We start from the raw sequence: 21682 nt of genomic DNA, 5'->3' as shown, positions 1-21682 counted from the left end.
TAAGATAATGATAATCAGCGGCAAAGGAGATAATGAAGATAATCAAATAAAGATAAAATGTAAAAACTCAGAATTGGAAATAGTAACAACTTACGAATACCTGGGAAGTATAATAACTAATGATGGAAAAATAGACTGGGAAATAACAAATAGAGCAAAGAAATCAAACAAGTTATATTATGCGTTAGCCCCAATAATGGGAAAAAGAGAACTTGCACGAGAAACAAGAATAAAAATATATAACACAATAGTGATACCGACTGTGCTCTATGCAAGTGAAAACTGGACAATTCTGGAAAAACATAAGAGCAGGATAAACGCAATGGAGATGAGACATCTAAGAAGGATAGTTGGAAAGACAAAATGGGATAGATTAAGCAACAAAACTATTAGGAGAATGGCCAACCAGGAACCGATAATGAACAAAATAGCAAAGAGACAAATGAACTGGTATGGGCATCTGATGAGGATGCAATCCAATAGAATAACAAGAAAAATTTATGAAGCAAAAAACATCGGAAAAAGAAAAAGAGACAGACCAAGAAAAAAATGGATACAGCAAGTAGTAGAGGCGGGAAAACTTAAACAAAAATCACTCGAGGAACTGAAAATAATGGCAGGAAACGGAAAAGAATGGAAGAGGTGGGTAAATGGAAATTAAAATAGCTAGCCCAAATCCGACACCCTGTTAGGGTAAAAGGAAGGGGAGAAAGAAAGAAAGGAAAGAAATGACATGGGTTTTGAATTTGGTAAAAGAGATCGAGATTCGATAATGATGGAAAAAAAGCTATCATATCTTGGAGACACAGGTGCTTCAGACAAATAAGAACATTGAGAAAGAAGGATAATATAAACATTGTTTATACCGATGAGTCTTGGATTAACGTCGGTGCTTCAGTCAATAATGAATGGAGGGACCCACTTATCAAAAATTCACGAGATACCGTCATAAAAGGGCTCTCTACTGGAATGAAAGCTCCAACCCAAAGAGGTCCACGGTTTGTTCTTCTTCGTACTGGAAGAGGAGCTGGTTCACGGGCCAAATTAACTTTCTTGATCCAGAAGGGAACCACTTACAACCACGACAAAATAGACGGGGATCTATATGAAGAATGGTTTGAGAAGACGTTAATTCAGCTTGCTGAAAGACAAAGAAAACGTGTTCGTTTTGGATAACGCGTCCTACTACTCCCGGAATAAGATCCCGGAAAATTTGATTTCCCGGAAAAATTATGAAACAAAAGGCAAATCAAGGATTGGCTAATCGAAAAGAACATTTTCTTCGAGAAAGGTTACCTAAAAAGTGAATTATTAGAGACGAGTACTACAAGTACAAAATTAAAACAATTACGGAAAAATATGGCGTTAAGATTTTGAGACTGCCGCCTTACCATTGCGAGCTTAACCCAATTTAGATGGTGTGGAATCACGTGAAAAGGTATTTTGCTTCAAACAACGTCGATTTTAAAGAAAAAGAGGTAGAACGGTTGATATTAGAAGCTTAACAACGCGTATCTAAAGGGCAGTGGCATAATTATGTGAACCACGTCAAGAAAGTAGAAGAAAAAAAGTTTGCAGTGAGATATTGAACCGGTGATAATTAATATACGAGATGATATTTTTTAAGTCTGCTGGTAATAGAATAAAACGCTTCATTGGAATATATAATATATTTCATAATGTTAGACAACTAATTGCAAATTTTTTAAATCAATTGACTATCAGATAAAGAGACAAAAGGTCTATTCATCTTTTTGGCAGTATACTTTACAGAATCCAACCACAGATGGCGCATAACTTGACTGGTTGTTATCCTTACGTGAACATCCGGCTCCAAGATCCTAAGTAATAAGTCTCCCAAATTATGAGAACACCAATCCAAATGCTTGACGTTCCGATTCAATTGATCTTTGACCATTTGCCTCGTATCAGTATCATCAAAAGGCATTTGAGCGAAGAAAAATATGTACAAGACGCACCCTAAAGCCCAAACGTCGTACTTCATGGGATCGTACTGTTTCTTTTGCAGCATTTCGGGAGGTACGTACGCTACTGATCCGCAAAACGTGTCTGAGAGGATAGATTTGCCCGATTTGGTTCGGCAATGTCTGGCAAATCCGAAGTCGCCTAGTTTTGCAATGTTAACGTTGGATAAAAAAATGTTCTCGCATTTGATGTCTCTGTGCGCGATACCCAAATTGTGTAGGTAGTGAACAGCATCCAAAATCTGAAATAAAATGGATTCATATTAATTTTTATATATCATATAGAACAATTGAAAAAGATTGTAATTTAAGAAGGCCAAAGAAGTTCTGAAACTGTTTTCTTGTTTAAGTTAAATTAAATGTTTTTTATATGGCATTAAACCACAATTGACTGCAATGAGAATTACATTTTACATGAGTTTTGACGTTTCGATTTCCAATAAGGAAACGTTTTCCAAAAGGTCTGTAAAAGAATAATTATCAAAAAGGTCCCTGGAACTTTTGTTATGTCAAAGTAATTTCAGTTAAATTGGCTAAAATTTTGAAGAGATGTAACTTTGGTCATGCTGATTAAAAGTTCTCATTGCCTCAAGACTCAGAAATCAATCGTGAAATCATATTAATAAGATGAAAAGTACACGTTTTATTGTTTTATCAAAATTGATAAAACGTGTAGTTTTCATTTCATCAAACCTCTACCTCTTCTGAAAATTTACTAATATCGTGTTCTATAGTAGCAGTTTTTCCACCCTGCACATCTTTCGTGTGAAGAAGCTCTACTGTGACAGCTCTACCTTTAGCTACTGTCAGCAATTTTAAATCCTGCAATGGACTTCAAATACCCAAGCTTCCTTATTTCAAATTGTGACTGACAAAGTTTCGCTTGTAGCAAATGAGCCTAGGATTTTTTTTTTGAAAATTAGAGTAGAGTATTTATTTAACTACATTACAGATAAATCAAATTGACTACATTCTAATAAAACACAGATATCGAAACTAAATTCAGGCAGTAAAGGCATATCCAGGAGCAGACGTATCCTCTGATCAGAGTCTTCTTATTGCTAGGTTTCAACTTCAACTAAAAAAGACGCAAAAAAGTCGCAACAACAATAAACTTAACATACAAAAACTAAATACAAATCTAGATAGAAACCCAAGAAATAATTGCAACGTAGAGCAGCAGTGGCAATTCTTCAAAACCTCTATATTGGAACCAAGTAAGAAAGTACTTACAACAACCAAATGTAAGAAAAAAAGAGTGGATGACCGAAGAAATTCTAGAGTTGATGAATGAAAAGAGAAAAAACAAAACCATCAATATGGTCCGCTATAAACAGCTTCAAAACCAAATAAGAAGAAAAATTAGGGAGGCTAGAGAAACCTACTTCTCTGAAAAATGTAAAGCAATAGAAGAACTGCAAAACAGATATGACAACTTTAATCTACATAAAAAAGTCAAAGAACTAGCCGGAGTAGGAAGTAGAAGAACCTCGAATATATTGCTTGACAAAAATGAAAATATTATATTGGATACAGAACAAAAACTACGACGATGGAAAGAGTACATCGAGGAATTATTTCATGACCAGAGAGAAGCTAGTACATCTGTAGATAGCCAAACGGGAGATGTAGGTCCAGAGATAACCAAATCAGAGGTTAGTCAGGCATTAAACTCAATGAAAACCAATAAATCTGCTGGTCCAGATGAATTACCAAGCGAGCTATTAAAGTTGGTCAACGAGAAAAACCTGGACATAATAGTAGAACTGTTCAACGCTATCTATACTACGGGAAACATCCCTAGACAAATGTTGACATCGGCATTTGTGTGTTTGCCAAAGAAAGTGAATGCCAAAGAGTGCAGTGACTATCGAATCATAAGCTTAATGTCCTTGAAAACATACCTTGAAAATTCTGTTGAAAATTATTTACGCCAGAATTCACTCCAAACTGTAGCTGGATATTAGTGACACACAATATGGGTTCCGCAATGGTATGGGTACCAGAGAGGCACTATTCTCCTTCAACGTGCTGACGCAGAGATGTTTAGATGTTATCCGTCCTCTTTACATCTGTTTTATAGACTACAATAAAGCGTTTGATAAAGTAAAACATGACTGACTCATTTAACGCTTATTCTGAAGAGGTAATTCGAGAAACTCTGGAAGATGAAACAGTAGGCATAAGAGTAAATGAAGTCTTAGTTAACAACATCAGATATGCAGATGATACAGTAATAATAGCCGATAGTTTACAAGACCTGGAAAGGCTCATAAGTAAAACAGTAATGTGTAGTAGGGAGTACGGACTCTCGTTCAATATCAAAAAGACGAAGTTTATGAAAATTTGTAAAAAAAAAACATAATACTAACGAAATCTTGATAGTCGAGGGCCAGCAGATCGAAAGAGTAAAAAAGTACACTTACTTAGGAACACTTATAACAGAAAATAATGACCACACTGCAGAAATCAAAGTCAGAATCGAAAAAGCACGTTCTAATTTTATGAAAATGAAAAAGGTCCTATGTGGCAAAGATCTAACATTAGCTCTTAAAGTACGCCTAACAAAATGTTACGTATAGTGTACTATACTATGGAGTGGAATCATGGACGTTAAATCTAGACACAATGAGACGACTTAACGCCTTTGAAATGTGGACCTATAGAAGAATTATGAGGGTTTCCTGGGTAGATAGAGTTACGAACAATGAAGTGCTGAGAAGAATAGGTAAAGAGAAGGAAGTTGTACTTACAATTAAAGAAAAAAAGCTACAGTATTTCGGACATGTGATGCGCGGCGAGAAGTATGGTATCCTGCGACTCATAATGCAAGGAAAGATAGATGACAGAAGAAGCATCGGAAGAAGACGAATTTCATGGATTAAGAACCTGAGAGAATGGTTTGGATGCAGCTCGAAACAACTATTTAGAGCTACTGCCTCAAAAATTAAAATAGCTATGATGATTGCCAACCTCCGTAGCGGAGATGGCACCTGAAAAAGAAGATCTATCATCCTAAAATGTTTGGTATTTTTAATTATAAATCCTAACATCCTAAAAGCATTATTAGTAGCAATGTGATAGTGATCATTGAAGTGCAAGCTTTGCTGAAAATTCACACCAAGATCTTTACACACGGATTTTCTGGGCAATTTTCTATTATTGATATAATAAGCCATTTTAATAAAGTTCCTGTTACGTGTGAAGGTCATCACTGAACACTTTCTAACATTTAGATCCATTCTATTTATCTGAAACCAATTAGATACCGCATTCAAATCTAGTTGTAATAGTTGGCAATCACATTGATCTTCTACAACTCTAAACATCTTAAAATCATCTGCAAACAATAAACAAGTGGAAATTTTAAGACAACTAGAAAGATCATTTATAAATCAAGCAAATAAGACTGATCCCAGGTTGCGGCCCTGAGGAACTCCAGAAGTTACGGAATATTCCTCTGAGAAAAAATTACCAACTCTAACTTGCTGACTTCTATCTGCTAGGTACAAATTCAAAAATGTTAATGTATTAATTGAGAGGCCAAAGGTGCCAAGTTTTTCTAGTAATAAATCATGGTCAACCCTATCAAATGCTTTTGCACAATCAGTGAAGATTAGATCCATTTGCCTCTTAGTATTTATTAGTATCCCAATTTACAATTTGGTACCCAACCAGAACATCAGTATTGGTGGAAAAGAAATAGAACTCGTAGATAGATATAAATACCTGGGACATGAAATTATGATTGACAGGGATAACCAGACTCATGAACTGAAGTGAAGAATCGGCCTTGGGTGGGCAACATTTGGAAAACTGAGAGAAACTTTTAAAAGTGAGCTGCCCACATGCCTAAAGAGAAAGGTATTTGATCAGTGCGTCCTCCCAGTCTTGACGTACGGAGCAGAAACACTTACCTTAACAAAAGCAGCAGCTACCAAACTGAGAGTCACGCAGAGAAGAATGGAGCAGTCCATGTTAGGAATAACTCTGCGAGACAGAATAACCAACGAAGACATCAGGAGAAGAACCGGTGTGACTGACATCATCGAGAAGATAGCCAGACTAAAATGGAGATGGACAGGACACATAGCCAGAATGACAGATGGGAGATGGACAAAGAGGTTATTGGAATGGAGGCCAAGGGAAGACAAGAGAAGCGTCGGTCGACCACCTACAAGATGGACTGACGATTTAAGAAGACTCAATAAAAACTGGATGAGAGCGGCGCAAGATAGACGGGGTTGGAAACACGAGGAAGAGGCCTATGTTCAGCAGTGGACTCTTGAGGCTGGATGATGATGATTTATTAGTATTATATTCAAATTTTTGTTGTTTATATACTTTGAACAAATCGGGATCCTTAGTGGCATCTGCAATGTGTTTATTATGAGAAAGATTAGATTTTTAAGACCTTAATTCATTATTAAACCATTGCACAAGTATTTCTTTAGCAGTTTGTTGTACGTTTTTTTAGTGGAAAATGCTTTAATATTAAATTGTTATAAGTTCCGGTAAGAAAAACTGTCAAAAAATCAGGATCATTATTAATATCATAGAAAAAGTCCATATTTGTACTAGCTAGCGCACGTTTAAGCTTCTGTAAACCAGAAGAAGTAATAAACCGTTGAAATGTTTGATTACTGTCAACAACTTTATGCTCAGAGTCAATAAATAAAAATTAAGCTCGATGATCAGAAAAACAAGGTACAAATATGCCCACTCTGTAGATATTTTTAGAAAAATTTGTCATATTTTTGTCGATGCAACTACTGGACTGGGATTTGATTCTAATATAATCGTTTATAGTTACTTTTAAACCAAAAGATGTTAATAGATTTTAAATATCAAAAGAAGGGTCAGATTCAATTTTAAAATTTATATTAAAATCACCAAGTATGATCAGTTTGTCTGCTTTACTAAGCAAGGACGTTATGACATTCTCAAAATTCACCAAAAACAAGTCAAAGTCACCCTTACCCGATCTGTATACAGTTAAAATATTGGTTTTTATTGAAGATACATAAATTGCACAAAACTCTGCTCTACATTATATTCATTTAGATTAAGAGGAGAATACGTAAGATTTGCTTTTACATAAATTGCAACTCTGCCTTGTTTCTTTTTTACCCTACAAAAGAAATGAGCTAATGAAAAGCCGGAGATGTTTTCAGGAAGAAAATTATTCAAAGAAAGTGACGAAAAGAAAAGAGTGAGATTTTGACTAAAGAGGTTTAAGGAATTACGCGAGAAGATCACAAAGGCAGCCGAGAAAAAAGAAAAGAAAATGCAACCAGCCAGAAAAAAACCAAACCAAACAGCTTGAACAAAGAAAAAAACATAAAAAGAGTCTTGATGTGAATACAACTTTTCACGTTAACGATATCAAGTAGTGGAAGTTTACAAATAAATACTTAAGAAAAAGAAAGTACCAAGTGTCTCATCTGGGGAGAAAGTATTTTCAAAAAGCTTTACATGTCCCATAAGGTATTTTGCAAGTCTCCGCTAGGTGTTTTACGTTTGTATATACATATATGCATACTTATTTGTCTTCTGGTTATAAATAGTTTCGTTATAGACTTACCTGCTTAAACAATACCTTAGTTTTTTGTTCCGTAAAGGGTCCATTGTCTTTAATATATTCCAAAATATCGCCCAACCTACAAAACTCCATAAAAACATAAATTTTACTCGGAGCCTCAACAATTTTAATCACTTTTACTATATTCCGATGCTTGACCATTCGGATAATGTCCAGCTCCCTGTTAACAAATTTATTGATAAATTCTTCACGTGGGTTGTTCCTGTTTATTATCTTACATGCTGATTTCTGATTAGTGCCTAAAACAAAACTGCAGTCATTAATATTTACAGAGAAAGATCCTGCTTTCATATTTCCGCGTTTTATGTATTTTTTATTTCATATTATAATTTTATCACATCCGAATAAAAAGTTTATTTCAGCAGTTTTTTAAAGTGGTCCTCCTATTTTTTTCCCTACTGGTTTTTAGTCTCGTCTTATACTGTTCCAATATCAGAAAATACTTTTTTGCTCTTTTTTTTAGTAAAGTTTAAATATGGATACTAACCACAGCGAGTAGCTAGACAGACTTTGCTGTAGGCTCCTTTTCCGATCACCTGCCCAATACAAAAACCAAAAATACTTGAATTTTTGGAACATCTTTCAGAAATTGACAACTTTTTTAACGTCTCTAACATGTTTACTGGGGAGCAAATTTTTAATGGGAACTGTTCAATATTATTTTCAAAAACCTTTATTTATGACATGTCTGTCAGAGCTAGCGGTACCTACTTTTATATTATTTATTTAAGTGAAAATTCGCTTAACTTTAACTCATAATAGATATACTTTCGAAAATGTGTTCCTATTTTGTTATAATTTGGTTCATGACGAGAAAAGGATTAATTATAATAAATGTTACGAATATTTATTTTTTTTTATCATGTTACCCAAAATTTCCTGTTGCTATTGTTCTATCTATAGATTATGTCAGATATAATATTAAAACGTCAGAAAACAATAAATATTCATTAACAACGTATCAACAATATTAAGTAGATATTTTTCTAATTTAAATTTATTTTAAACGTTTATTAAAGATTTATTTACACGGTGACAGACTTCCTATAATATTACCAAAGAATATAGACGCTTTGATATTACCAAAGAATATAGACGCTTATATAGCGTCTATATTCTTTGATATTACTGTGTTTATCCCAGAGATATGTATAAGAGTAATATGTACTCTCTTACATAAATCTCTGGTTTATCCAAGTTCTGGTATACTATGCAACATTTGATGGGCATATTTGTATGTTGGGTTGCCTATATAAGTAATTATATTACATTTTTTTCTGTTTCTACTGCATTAGATATTGTAAATATCAACAAATTTAAAAATAATCTACATTTAATTTAAATTAGTATCCCTATATTTAGTAGATAATTTCTTTATAATGAGCTTATATTATCTAAACTTATATTTACTTTCATGAAGATTTGTTGGGCTGTAATGTATTTATTTGTAATAGAATACATTTTAATGTATTATATGTAAAATTTAAAAACAAAAAAGAATTTTAATTGAAAATACGTTTAATCTACAGGCTGTAATTCATAAACTTTTTTACAAAAATTTTTAAAGTTTTGTCTGTTAGAATTAATAAAAAAGTATTAGTTGTCCATTAATAAAAATACGCAAATTGTATAAGGAGTTTTTAGTAATATAAAATAATAAAATTTAATAAATCGTTTAATACTTTGTTTTTAAGTAAATTAAAAATACATTTAATGGACTGTTGTATGTTTGGTTGCCTATGAAGAAGAGTATTATCTTTTATTAATATTTAACTCTTTTGCTAAATCATTATTATTTAATTTATTTAATTTTTTTATACATTAAAGCAATACTTATTTTTAATTTGTTTGATAAATTTAAGCTTTATTGGAAACTGTTTTAAATAAAAATTCTGTAGTAATTTTCGTTTTGCAATATTTCCCACATTGTCTGTGCGTTACGTCAAAATAAATAAAATTTTTGTCAGAATTCAATTTGAAAAGTATTTGGAATCGTTTCTATATATTTTAAAAACAAATTGCACCGTATGCAGCTGAATATTGTTTAATTTATAAAATTTATTACTTAAATAAATGGCGCTACAAAACTTTCGCAGCGTTGAAGAGATTCCTCAACATTTTAGAAAAATATTTTCCCAATATGTACATTTTAATTTTGTACAGTCGGAAGTTTTAGACGACATTATATATTCCGGTACGTATTTTGATATTTATTACCTTCTTTCCATTGTTTTTTGTAATATGCTGTATATGTTATAAATAGTATAGAATATGTCTTGAATAATACTTGTTTGTAGATGATTCCATCGTTGTTTCTTCGCCTACAGGTTCGGGGAAAACAACGATTTTTGAGTTAGCAATAGTTAGGTTGTTAATGCAAAATGAAAACGATACTTTAGGATTTAAAATAGTTTACAGTAAGTAAAATAATCATCGTTTATTTAAATACAATTATGAGTATATTTATTTATATCTCTATTTTATTAAATTCCTAGTATCTCCTATAAAGTCCCTTTGTCAGGAGCGGCTCGTAGATTGGAACAACAAATTTTCTCGTTACGGTATCAATTGTATCTGTGTAACAGGAGATTCTGAAAACGTCGACTTTCGTAACTTAGTTCATCACAACTTGATCATTTCTACGCCAGAGAAATGGGACAGTTTGACCAGGAAATGGAAGGATAACGAGAGTATGGTTAGAATAGTAAAATTGTTTATGATCGATGAAGTTCATTTACTGAATGAGGAAGATCGCGGGTCAACATTAGAGGTTATTGTAAGTAGAAGCATGTTATTAGTGTTTTATAATGTTCTCTAATATACTAAAGGCTACGAAAAGTCTCATGAATGATGTTTTTATTATTTCTTCTCGTATAATATGATAATATTGATAGATAAGTGGTCTTTAAGATGTTTGAAAAACACAAAAAGAAGTTCTTTCTGTCGTGGGAATTATCGGAGACTCATTATGACTAATGGTTTTTAGTATTTAAACAGTTTAATCGGCCACCTTTATATTTAGGTCACCAGAATGAAGACGGTACAGAATTCTATATCAATTAATGATATTGAAAACTGTAAAATAAGATTTATCGCCGTTTCTGCGACGATTGGCAACGTTGAGGATATCGCAGAATGGATAGGAAGCACTAAATATTTTCGGTAAGTTATGTATTATATTATAATTAATTGTAATCTTTCCTGTCAATTGTTGTTTTTGCGGTTGTTGGTAGAAGGGGGAATACCGCCAGCGGGAAAAATCAAGAGAGAGATATTAATCAATTTAACGTTCTTATACAACACTTGTTCCGGTGATTCTTGGATCCACATCTTAGATACCAGTCACTAACATAAAATTACCCTACGGGGTAGGTATTGAATATTACGGAAATGCTCTAGCAGTCTAGTGTAACAAAATTAAGTAGTTTTGAATAGTTCCACAAAGCGGGTGCAAATATCACCTTTAAAATCAAGTTTAAGTTGCTTTTAATTACCTTTTGTCTCTTATGTGCACTGTATTTCCCCACTTTCTCTTCCTAAGAACTCTTTAACATATAACTTTATTGTTGCTGCGTTTATAGCATCTTCTTGTGTTTATTTATAGATTTCCAGACGAGATACGACCCGTACATTTGAATAAAATCATTCTCGGTTTCAACTCACACCAAAACCACCACTTTAAGTTTGATCTTTCATTAAACTATCGATTGCAGTCATTACTGATACAATATTCCGAAGGAAAACCGGCCCTAGTAAGTCACTACACACATAAACCGTCAGTATTTTACTATAAGTCATTATTTCGTTAGATTTTCTGTAGTACGAGAAAAAGCGTGGAGATGACAGCCAAACATTTACTGCAGACTCTCAATATCAAGTTGGATTTTAGTCAGATAGAGAAGTTACAACAACTTTCACAGCCGATTTCTGATTTAAAGATCAAAGAAATGATAAAAAACGGTATTGGAGTCCATCATGCAGGCGAGTACCTTTTGTCTTACACATTTAAATTTAATGTTTGACATAACATGTTAGTTTATTTTTATAAACAATTAATAATTTAGTACCAATAAGTGTGTTTTTACCGATATTGGGAGTCTACTTGGGTTTATAATACTTGTGACGTTCAGTTCTTTTGTATTTGGAACCATTTCAAGACTGACTTTTACTAAACTTATGAAAAATGTGGTAATTGGAAGGCCAAACAGCATTTATTGTGAGAATATAGTAATTTAGCAGACTCCCTTGACCGGGGAAAATATCGAAAGCTTGTACTCCATTCAGTGGCGTATCTGCATGGTGTTCATTATCGTCATGTGCTATTCGGACAGACTTTCGTCCACCATTGTCTCATTTGCACGATTTATTTAACCAATTGCACAAAAATGGCCATTTTAAAAGATATATAACAAAAATTCACCATTGTTGACCTATTAAGTTAAAAACATTTATGAATTTAACTCTAATTTATGCCAAACGTTATTTAAAATGAGATTATATTGAGTCACCGACTACCCTTGACGGTCTTAACTATCGAACATTATATTCATTCAGTGGCGTATATGGGAGGTTAAAATCCCTGCAGCGTAAATGTCGTTTTCTGTAACTAAAGTCAAATACCATTTAGGAATGGATCCATGCACCAGACACATAGTAGAAGAAATCTTCCGGGGAGGCGATTTGCCTATCATGATCGCCACCAGCACTTTAGCCATGGGCGTCAACCTTCCCGCACACTTGGTAATCATTAAATCGACCAAATGCTATACCAATAGAGGTTTTCAAGACTATAGCGCCACTGCCATTCATCAGATGATCGGAAGAGCTGGAAGACCTCAGTTTGACACCAGCGCCACTGCTTTAATTTTAACAACGAATGATGACAAGGTATGTCACTAAGATTCTGCTCTTTTCTCTCATTTTGTTTAATATTGTTCGTTCTTATTTGTTTATAATTATTGCTTTAATCACACAAACGACTTCGCTTCCCAGGATAAGATCGAAAAAATGTTGAGCTCCACCGAACCGATAGAATCCAACCTACACAGGCATCTCACTGAGCATCTAAACGCCGAGGTAGTCTTGGGCACTATCACAGGCTTGGACGTGGCTTTGCAATGGCTGGCTTCCACCTTTCTGTATGTACGGGCGCGGGCGAATCCGCGACACTACGGATTGTCGCTCAACTATACGAAAGATCAATTGGACCGAAAATTATTAGGTAAGATATACTTTGTTGTTATTTTTACGAATATATTTAAAACACGCACAATTTATTACAATACATTCAACCAACTTGCACGTCTAAACGATTAACGGAATTCGCAGAAAACGTTTCGTTGTAGAAAAAGGCACGGTAAACTGCACTGGTGTTCCCCATAAGGTTACACTTAGCTAAATTTTAGGTATAAAATAAATATATGTGTCATTAACCCGTTGTTCATAGTTTTGCATATTTTGTTATATTTTTTTTAATAAATAGTATTCTTGCATAATGTTATTTAACGTAAATATTTTTAACCTACTTGTTTAATAATTTTTTCCTGAAATAAATACTACCATGTTCAGGATAATTTATATTCAAAGTAGATATGCAAAGTACTAAAATATCACTTTTAATTTTTGTTAAAAAATACTTCGGAGTAAACTAGGGCATTCATCATCATCATTGGTGCTACAGCCCTATAAAAGAACCTCGACCTTCCCAAGTATATTACGCTAGTCAGTTCTATCCATTACCAATTGTTGCCAGTTTGTTGCGCCTATTTTTCTACCATCCTCATCTACACCATCCCTCCATCTGAGTTTTTGCCTACCCCTACTTCTACTTCCCACAGGTTGTGACATAAGGATTCTTCTAGGAGGGTTGTTGTGCTACGATCTTGCCAGATGACCTGCCCATCTTAGTCTTTCTATTTTTATAAAGGATACTACGTCTTTACCACCAAATATATGTTTATATCTGTGATATATCTCGTAGTTGTACCTCCTTCTCCAAACACCATTTTCAGAGATGCCACCGAATATTCTTCTCAGGATCCTTGGTTCAAATATAAGCAGGAGGTTTTCATCTGCCTTGGAAATGGTCCATGTCTCCGACCAATATATCAACACTGGTTGTATAAGGCTTTTGTATATGGTTATTTTTGGCTTAAGTTTCTGCTTCTCATATGTCTACTTAATCCAAAATACCATTTGTTTGCTAGGATTATTCTTCGCTTGATCTTTCGCTTGGTTGACAAGAATGTATGCATTTCTTCTAGCTTGCGTGTTGTGCGGGCAACTAGGTCAACATCATCTGCATATGACAAAATTTGGGATGATTTATTAAAAATGTTTCTTCTGTTGTCTATTTGGGCATCCCTGACCGCTTTTTCCAGAGCTATGTTGAAAAGGAGACACGCCAGCGCATCTCCCTGTCGCAGCCCAACATGCGTTTCAAATGCCTGTGATTGTTCGCCTTGTATTTCGACTTTGCAAACAACTTTACGCATTGTAGCCTTAACCAATCTTATCAGTTTATCGGGGATGTCGAATTCATCCATGGCTTTATACAATTTATTTCTTAGGACACTATCATAGGCCGATTTAAAATCTACGAAAGGATGGTATATGTCGATATTAAATTCATTGGTTTTTTCCAGTATTTGCCTTAGCACAAAGATTTGGTCTGTTATTGATCGACCAGGCCTAAAACACTTTGATATTCGCCAAAAAGCTCCTCTGAATATGCACTCGGCGACCATATAAAATACTCGAAAATATTACATTATATACTATAATATAATATTAATATAGTATTTATAATATATTATATATATTATAAATACTTATCAACGGATATTAGTAATAATCAATGACATGTAATATAATATACGCCATTGGTAATAATACGCAAATATCTTCTGTATAAAAAGAAAGGTTTTATAGGCACTTCTAATGATTGTTTAAAAAAACAAAGCAAAACCAGATGTACCTCTTCAAGGACTTGTTATCAGATATACCTCATATAACGTTTAGAACATTTAAAAACCTGTATAGGATTTGTACGTGGAATCGATAATTTTTTAATTACGATATTTTACTGTTTTTCTTTTCTTTACTGGTCTAACAGCAGTCTAGCGGATTGAGGAGACTGAGTGTGGGGGTAGTGCAACGAATTAATTATTGCACATTTTGCATTACCTAAACATATTTGATTAAAAATTAAAGGATATTGCTCATCTAATATGTAAGAACGTAATGGACAATCACCTTGTACTTTCCAGAAATGTTCCAGATAGATTTAAACAAACTGGTACGTGCAGGGATGATTATTATGGACGAAAACATCAACGTGGCTCCAACAATGACGGGCAGTTTAATGGCGAGATATTATGTCGATTTCGAAACTATGAAGATGTTCACTCAGGTATGTTCTTTAATTTTGTTTAAGTATCTTCCTAGTTTGAATAATTAAAGAATAATGTTGTTATGATCTTAGTTAAAGCTTGATGTGCAGGCTGAGCGAAGATGCAGGTGTGTTTGTCCTTACACCTCGTCCTGATGCTTTTGTATCGCGCACCAGTCATAGGTCGCTGGTTTTTTCCCTTGGGAAACAAGTTTTGTCCTTAGGGAAATAGACTCACTTTGTATACTTCTTTGAAGGACCTGTCAGAAAACTGGGAGAAATGAAAGTTTCGCAAAGAACGTTTTAACAAGTCTATTAAACAATTACAAGAACGTATTTTGGACGCCGATAACTTGCTTACGATAGCTGATTTATGATTGAAATTTAGTTTGAATTTTAGTTTGAATCTATGTGCAAAAGACTAGATAATTTGTCGGTGATACAATATTGACACGAACTGAGTAAACTTATTAATATACCGACTGTGTTAAACCTTCTGAGGTGCGGCTAGTGCGGACAGGAGCCTAGCGCTCATCCAATGCTTGATTCGAACTGATGTTCACTCATCCACTTGAATCACTACGCTCGTAAATCGTTTCTTAAATTCAGAAATCGCCCCCTCCTGACCCTCGACGTATATAAAGAATATGTTTACATTTAAAATACCTTCGACTTTCTTTTCATTGGTAAAATTACCTGAGAAGGGTATTTTTCAACTTTCGTTAATGTTGGGAATTTTCGAATGACTCAAACCGATAATTTGGAAATTATTAATCCTTTCATTGTTATGATTATTTGACGACTTTAGAAGCTTATGTCTAGAAAGTTATTTGAATGCAAGCTATCGGCGCCGTACAGATTATTAGATGGTACAAAAGAATTTTATAAATCTTAAACTAATATACAGTGTGATATAATGATATGATACAAAATAAAATAAAAATATTAAATATTGCTGTTACGGAACATAGGCAATAAATATTCCTCAGCGAATTGGTGATCACCGTCAATATTAACATTTTCATCTGTGTGTGAACAGCCGGTTCAATTGGATTGGATTGTGAGATTTAAAAAATTTAAACCAAAAATCAAAATTTATCCAATGTGAAAGTCAATAGTGAAAGACTGATTTTCGTGAAGACCCTCATGAATAAGTATTAGATTACAACGATGTTTTCCAATCATTTGTCCTTTGTGTCATAATTTAAGATACTAAACTTTGTAATGAAAAAATATATCATGTACATTACCTTACATTTTATCGAATTTAATCGAAAAAATTTTAGATATCGGGTAAAGAAGTTTTTATACAAATCCTGACTATGATATCTAAATGCGAAGAATTCGCCGATATGCGGTTAAGAGTAAATGACAAGAAAACTTTGAACTTGTTAAATAAAAATGCCAAAAAGCAGACCATCCGGTTTCCTTTGAACGGAAAGATCAAAACTTGCGACATGAAAGTCAACTGGTAAGTTAATGATTGAAAAATATTTTTAATTTTACTTATTTATATTATTCTTATGGCCGATTGTTCGAACGCTAATCAAAACTGCATTGTAATCAAATATTTAATTACAATCAAATACGTCACAGTAGCTGTCAAAACATCAGAAAGAGTTTAATTATGGTTTATTTTAAATTAAAACGTAAAATAATAAAATTGAACAAAATAAATCAGTCAACATAACCTCAAAATGTGACGTATTTGATTTTAATTAAATATTTGATTACAATCAAGTTTTGATTAACGTTCGAACAATCGGCCCTTAATAATTTACGAAATAGAGAAACCAAAAATTACTTAATTATCGGTATATTACAAGTTTAGAATAGTTTTGAAGTAGGTAAGTAGTCGCTCTTCTTCTTTTGATCTTGAGATTGTATCGATTCTTGTACTATATGATTCTTACAGTATATATTCTGCTATCAAAATAAATTCTAGATAGGTTTAATGTTTTATAGACACAGTTCCAGGTCACACGTAACGTGGATCGTGACATATTACGTGACATTTTTACATAAAACAGTGGCGGATCCAAGGGGGGTCACGGGGGTCATGACCACCCCCCCCCCTCAAACAAAATTAAATATCAATCAAATAAACCTAAAAAAACAATTTAAAACCCATCAATCCTATAAGCAGGAAGTCAAGGGTTGAAATGGTTCAATCTAATTTATTTTAGCGGTAAGTGCAGAATTATGCGGAAGCCTTTTTACATTGCTCTTTAAAAAAATAAGCAATTCTGAATACCTCGACTAACGCTACTCCGACTTTCGCGATTTTCAAATTTTGTCAATTCGTCATTTGAGTGCCAGAGAATTGTTCGATTATTATCTTTAGTTCCAGGGTAAATCAATCATCAAAATATACAACGCTCTTGAAACAATTTCTACGTGAAAGGACAGTAAAATGCATCAGCTGATGCATTTTCATTAATGTAAACTATTAGGAGCCCAGAAGTTCTCATTTCAGTAGTTTGTCTTAGTGATGTTTTAGGTACAACTGTATCACTTAGTCGTCTTCTTCAGTCACCAAAATTAGATTTGAAGAAGGCTACTGAGGCAATAGAGGACACTAAATGCATTCTTCAAAATAAAAGATCAAATGCTGAATCTGTTTTTAGCCAACTTTACTATGAAGTAAAGGAAATAGCTGAACAACTAGACATTGAATTGAAGATGCCTCGTATAGTTTCTCGTCAAACCTGTCGTCAAAACCAACCTGCTAACTCTTACGAAGAATATTTCGGAAGATCTTTTTATTTACGCCTTTTAGACAATATCTTAACTGATTTAGAAGAACGACTTTCACCTTTCACTTTCGAAAGTTATGAATATATTTAATCTCCGAGTTGTTTTACCTAAAACTGATAACACACCAGAAGATAAAGTTGCATTAAAAAAAAATTGTTGACACCTTCCAGGATAATATTGGACCATCTACTGCATATTCCAAAGCAAAACAAGAGTTTTCACTGTGGATTCAAAAGTGGAAAAGAGTCGTGAAAAATAATGGCTTCCTGATTCTATTTTAGAAGTATTAGAAAACTGCGATATTCATATGTCTCCAAATATCAGAATATTTCTGCAAATATTAATTACACTTCCAGTCAGTGCAGCAACAGCAGAGCGTAGTTTTTCTACGCTTAAGCGTCTAAAAACTTAGCTTAGAAATAGAACTTCAGAGGAAATGTTAACTGGTTTAGCATATGTCCTAGAAAACTCGTTTTTCTGTTATTTACAATATTTAAGAGTTCTCTCTCAGACCTTATTCTTCTCAGCACCTCGTTGTTGGCCACGTGCTCTGTCTACGAAATCTTCAGCATTCTTCGAAAAACACACATTTCAAAGGATTCTATACGCCTCATACTTGTATTTCCGAGAGTCCATGTTTCCACTTCGTATAGTAATATGAAATAAATGAATGTTTTTACAAATTAATATCGGATATCTAAAGATAAGATAGAGTTTATTGGGAATGTTTAATACATTCAATAATGTTTACACTTACATTGAGTTATTGCATTTAAATTACTTAACTTTAGTTTATACTTATTTATCCTTGGTTTGTTCTTGATTTTGTAGCTATAGGATAGGTGGGTTTAAATTAATTGTCTTTAAAAAACTTAGTTTAACTTGACAGTCCTTGATTTTTCAGTATTTATATTTTAATAACTACTCGATTTTACTGTCATAGAGTATGTGGGTTTAAATTTTTTTTTGTTTAAGTTTAAGGCCCCTTAATGTTGTACCCTTCTTTGCACATGCATGGTATTTGGGTTTAATAACTTCTCATTGGTTTAATATATCGCTTAAAATAATTATTGAGAAAATGGTTCCCTTACATAAAGCACAGATCATATTAATCGTAAAGGGGCAAAAAACCCTATATCAAAATCACCCTCAAGACCCATGGATCCCCCCCCCTCCCCGACAAAAATTTCTGAATCCGCCACTGATAAAACGTGACATTTGACATGAGACGTTTTATTATATGTAACATTTTACGTAAATTCCAAGGAGAAACGTGACATTTTTAGTGACGTTTTGACATTTTATGTGACAACACGTCATTATTTCTAAACATTTTCTACAGGTCTACTTTTGTTCTTCTAATCTTGTCGATTCATGTACTTATATGATTCCTTTAGTGTCATTTTTGCTGTCATAGAACAATCTCTAATGACAGGTTAAATAATATTGTAGTTGACAGTTGACGTGAAACGTGGTATATTCCTTGAAACATAAAACGTTACATTTACGTGAAGCGTGACGCTTGATGTAAGGCGTACAGTTTACGTGAAGTTTTGATATTTTACGGAATGTTTTGACATAAATGTGATCAATTTTTCTTTTTCCAGAACTTTTGTTGTTCTCTATTTCTTGATCAAAGAGTTTCTTCATTTTCGCATCAACACACTCTCGTAGTAATATGTGTTTTGCAGATTTTATACCTTTTTGTTTTGAAACTTTTGATATAAATTTTAAAATTCCTTATATTATTATATATAAACCCGGAGAATTACTTAGTTTTTTGATAAAACTTTCAGCAAACTATGCGGCCTCGCGTTTCTGTAACTGCGATATTTTTTTAAATTTTAGCATCATTCAAGCGGTGTTGGGAAACCTAGAAATCACAGACGTAAATATACAGACAGAATCATATCAGATTCTACGAAGTGCACAGCGTATTATAAAATGTAAGTACTCGAAAAAACGTTACTTATTTCTTGTTGTTTATCTTCTATAAATTTTCCACGTTAAAATTGGCAATTTATACATATTTTATAACAGGATGAAAGGATTTTTGATAACCGCAACAATAAATTCGAATATACATAAAACATACTTAAACATAATGTGTTAACTTTAACCCCGAATCATATATTTGAATTTTATCAATATATTCCTAAGTGTTTTTGCGGTTTCTTGACTTAGACCTTTTAACTTTTGCGTAAGCGAGGTGAATACGCGCCGTTCGATAAATAGACTCCGTTATAAGATAATAAAGTATAATAAAGTTAATTATTCTCCGCGGTACATCAATTTTGCTTGCCACGAGTACAGCAAACACGCTTTCTAGAGGGTATTTCAATATTGCCATATATAATCTAATATTATTGTTTAATACATTGTGTTTACCTATCTTTAACAATTTGATTTAAATCGTAAATATTTTTTGAAACGCCACTGCTTTGTTAGCTTAGGCTTTATTGTTCCAAGAAATTTTCGCGACTCCATTTGAAATACCTTCTATTACAACTTTAATTGCAACAATAAAGGGTAAGTGCTTATTTCAATAAATTATTTATGTTGATAATTACGTAAAGTTGATTGTGCGTATTTTCACTCCCAAGCGAGCTTCTTCCCATATCAGTTGGCCCACCTATGGAATTTGCAGTTTAAGTAGATTACCATAAACAAATTATACTCTGCATGTTTTTATAAGTTCCCATATTAATTAATATTTCATTTTTATTAATATTTATTAAAAACATTACCCTTATGGTTTTGTATTTATTTTCAACAATAAAAAAAAATTTCACTAAACCCTGACTATGCATTGACTTATGTCAACATACGTTGATTTTTTCATAATTACGGTAAATTCAGAGGAGCTATGGAAAAATGACATCAAAACAATAATAATGTCAGTTACTGTAAAATGTATTTTGTAGTATTGTAAAGCTTTTTGCCGTTAGTGGATTGTACAATGAGTCGAGGTAAAGTTATCGATGACAAAATTTGTTCAATCATTATTAGATTTTTTAATTCTGGCAAATCCAATTCGGAACTCGCAAATATGTTGCAATTGTCACGCTATAGTGTAACAAATATAGTCAGAAGATACAAAACTACAGGTTCGGTCGTCACAAAACCTAGAAATGTAAGAAAAAGTAAAATAACCGAAGCAGATCTAAGGGCATTAAGACGCATTATAGTGAAAAATCGACGAGTAAATTATATGGAGTTAAGCGTTTTATAGAGTGACGTTATTGGAAGACACGTTTCTAAATCAAAATCTATCAAAATAGATTAAGATGGTTAAAAGAGCATAAAGATTGGACTCAGTCGTAATGGGATTCAATACAATGGAGTGATGAGACCAGATTTGAAGTGTGTGTTGGAGACAGTAGGAGTCGCGTCATTCGCAGGAAAAATGAAGATTTTATCAATGGGATTGTAAACACAGACAAATATTTGAATATTTTAGAAGAATCTCTTTTACCGATTGTGGAACACCATTTAACATCAGCGGAAGATTTTGTCTTCCAAGAGGACGGTGCAGGTTGTCATACCTCAAAAAAGAGTTTAAAATGGATTAAAGACCATAATAAAACTTCTAGAATAGGTTTCTAACAGTCCCTACTTATCTCCGATAGAGACTTTGTGGCGCGAAATGAAAAAAGCTTTGAGAAAACATCCTGCCAGGTCCGTCAACGAATTGAAGAAAAAAAAAAAGGAATATGGGATTCGTTTACATTAGAATTTTGTCAGAACTTGGTAAAAACTATGCCTCGAAGAATCATGTGAATGTCATTAAAAATAAAAGGGATGTAACTCAGTGGTAAACTCTCACATTTTTTTTTGTTAATATTACTTTGTTCTATCTATATTATTCTGTTCAATCAATACCTTATAAAATATTTTCTATAATTAGTAAATTCAAAAATGTTGTTAGATTCATTAAAACTTCTAAAA

The 21682-nt window shown here is 33.2% G+C and overlaps 2 protein-coding genes across 2 annotated transcripts in view; one reads left to right on the top strand and one right to left on the bottom strand.

Annotated features, from left to right (window-relative positions):
* Window positions 1-1661: 1661 nt before the first annotated feature.
* Window positions 1662-8408, bottom strand: LOC140433132 (testis-specific serine/threonine-protein kinase 3-like). Its single transcript, XM_072521184.1, has 3 exons — window positions 8075-8408; window positions 7570-7826; window positions 1662-2227 (listed from the first exon to the last, which is right to left on the bottom strand). The coding sequence occupies exons 1-3, from the start codon at window positions 8202-8204 to the stop codon at window positions 1706-1708; spliced, it is 909 nt and encodes a 302-aa protein (XP_072377285.1). The 5' UTR covers window positions 8205-8408; the 3' UTR covers window positions 1662-1705.
* Window positions 8409-9522: 1114 nt separating this feature from the next.
* LOC140434047 (uncharacterized) overlaps window positions 9523-21682 on the top strand; it is a 36142-nt gene continuing 23982 nt past the window's right edge. The window contains exons 1-11 of the mRNA XM_072522040.1: window positions 9523-9781; window positions 9885-10004; window positions 10083-10363; window positions 10610-10749; window positions 11192-11339; window positions 11397-11568; window positions 12215-12474; window positions 12580-12808; window positions 14856-14998; window positions 16264-16448; window positions 19583-19680. Of these exons, the coding sequence (XP_072378141.1) occupies window positions 9661-9781; window positions 9885-10004; window positions 10083-10363; window positions 10610-10749; window positions 11192-11339; window positions 11397-11568; window positions 12215-12474; window positions 12580-12808; window positions 14856-14998; window positions 16264-16448; window positions 19583-19680 (1897 nt within the window). The 5' untranslated portion in view covers window positions 9523-9660. The remainder of the gene's footprint in view (window positions 9782-9884; window positions 10005-10082; window positions 10364-10609; window positions 10750-11191; window positions 11340-11396; window positions 11569-12214; window positions 12475-12579; window positions 12809-14855; window positions 14999-16263; window positions 16449-19582; window positions 19681-21682) is intronic.

The sequence above is a fragment of the Diabrotica undecimpunctata genome, chromosome 2 (genome assembly GCF_040954645.1).
Source record: "Diabrotica undecimpunctata isolate CICGRU chromosome 2, icDiaUnde3, whole genome shotgun sequence".
Lineage (NCBI taxonomy): Eukaryota > Metazoa > Arthropoda > Insecta > Coleoptera > Chrysomelidae > Diabrotica > Diabrotica undecimpunctata.
Note: the sequence above shows the minus strand (reverse complement) of the source record. Positions and strands in the feature narration are given on the sequence as shown.

Coding starts and splice junctions, on each gene's coding strand:
- LOC140433132 (XM_072521184.1), bottom strand. CDS start 8,204: ATGTTAGAGACGTTAAAAAAGTTGTCAATTTCTGAAAGATGTTCCAAA. Junction 7,827..8,074: donor CTGTCTAGCTACTCGCTGTG/GTTAGTATCCAT, acceptor GTTTTGTTTTAG/GCACTAATCAGAAATCAGCA. Junction 2,228..7,569: donor CTAAGGTATTGTTTAAGCAG/GTAAGTCTATAA, acceptor ATTTTATTTCAG/ATTTTGGATGCTGTTCACTA.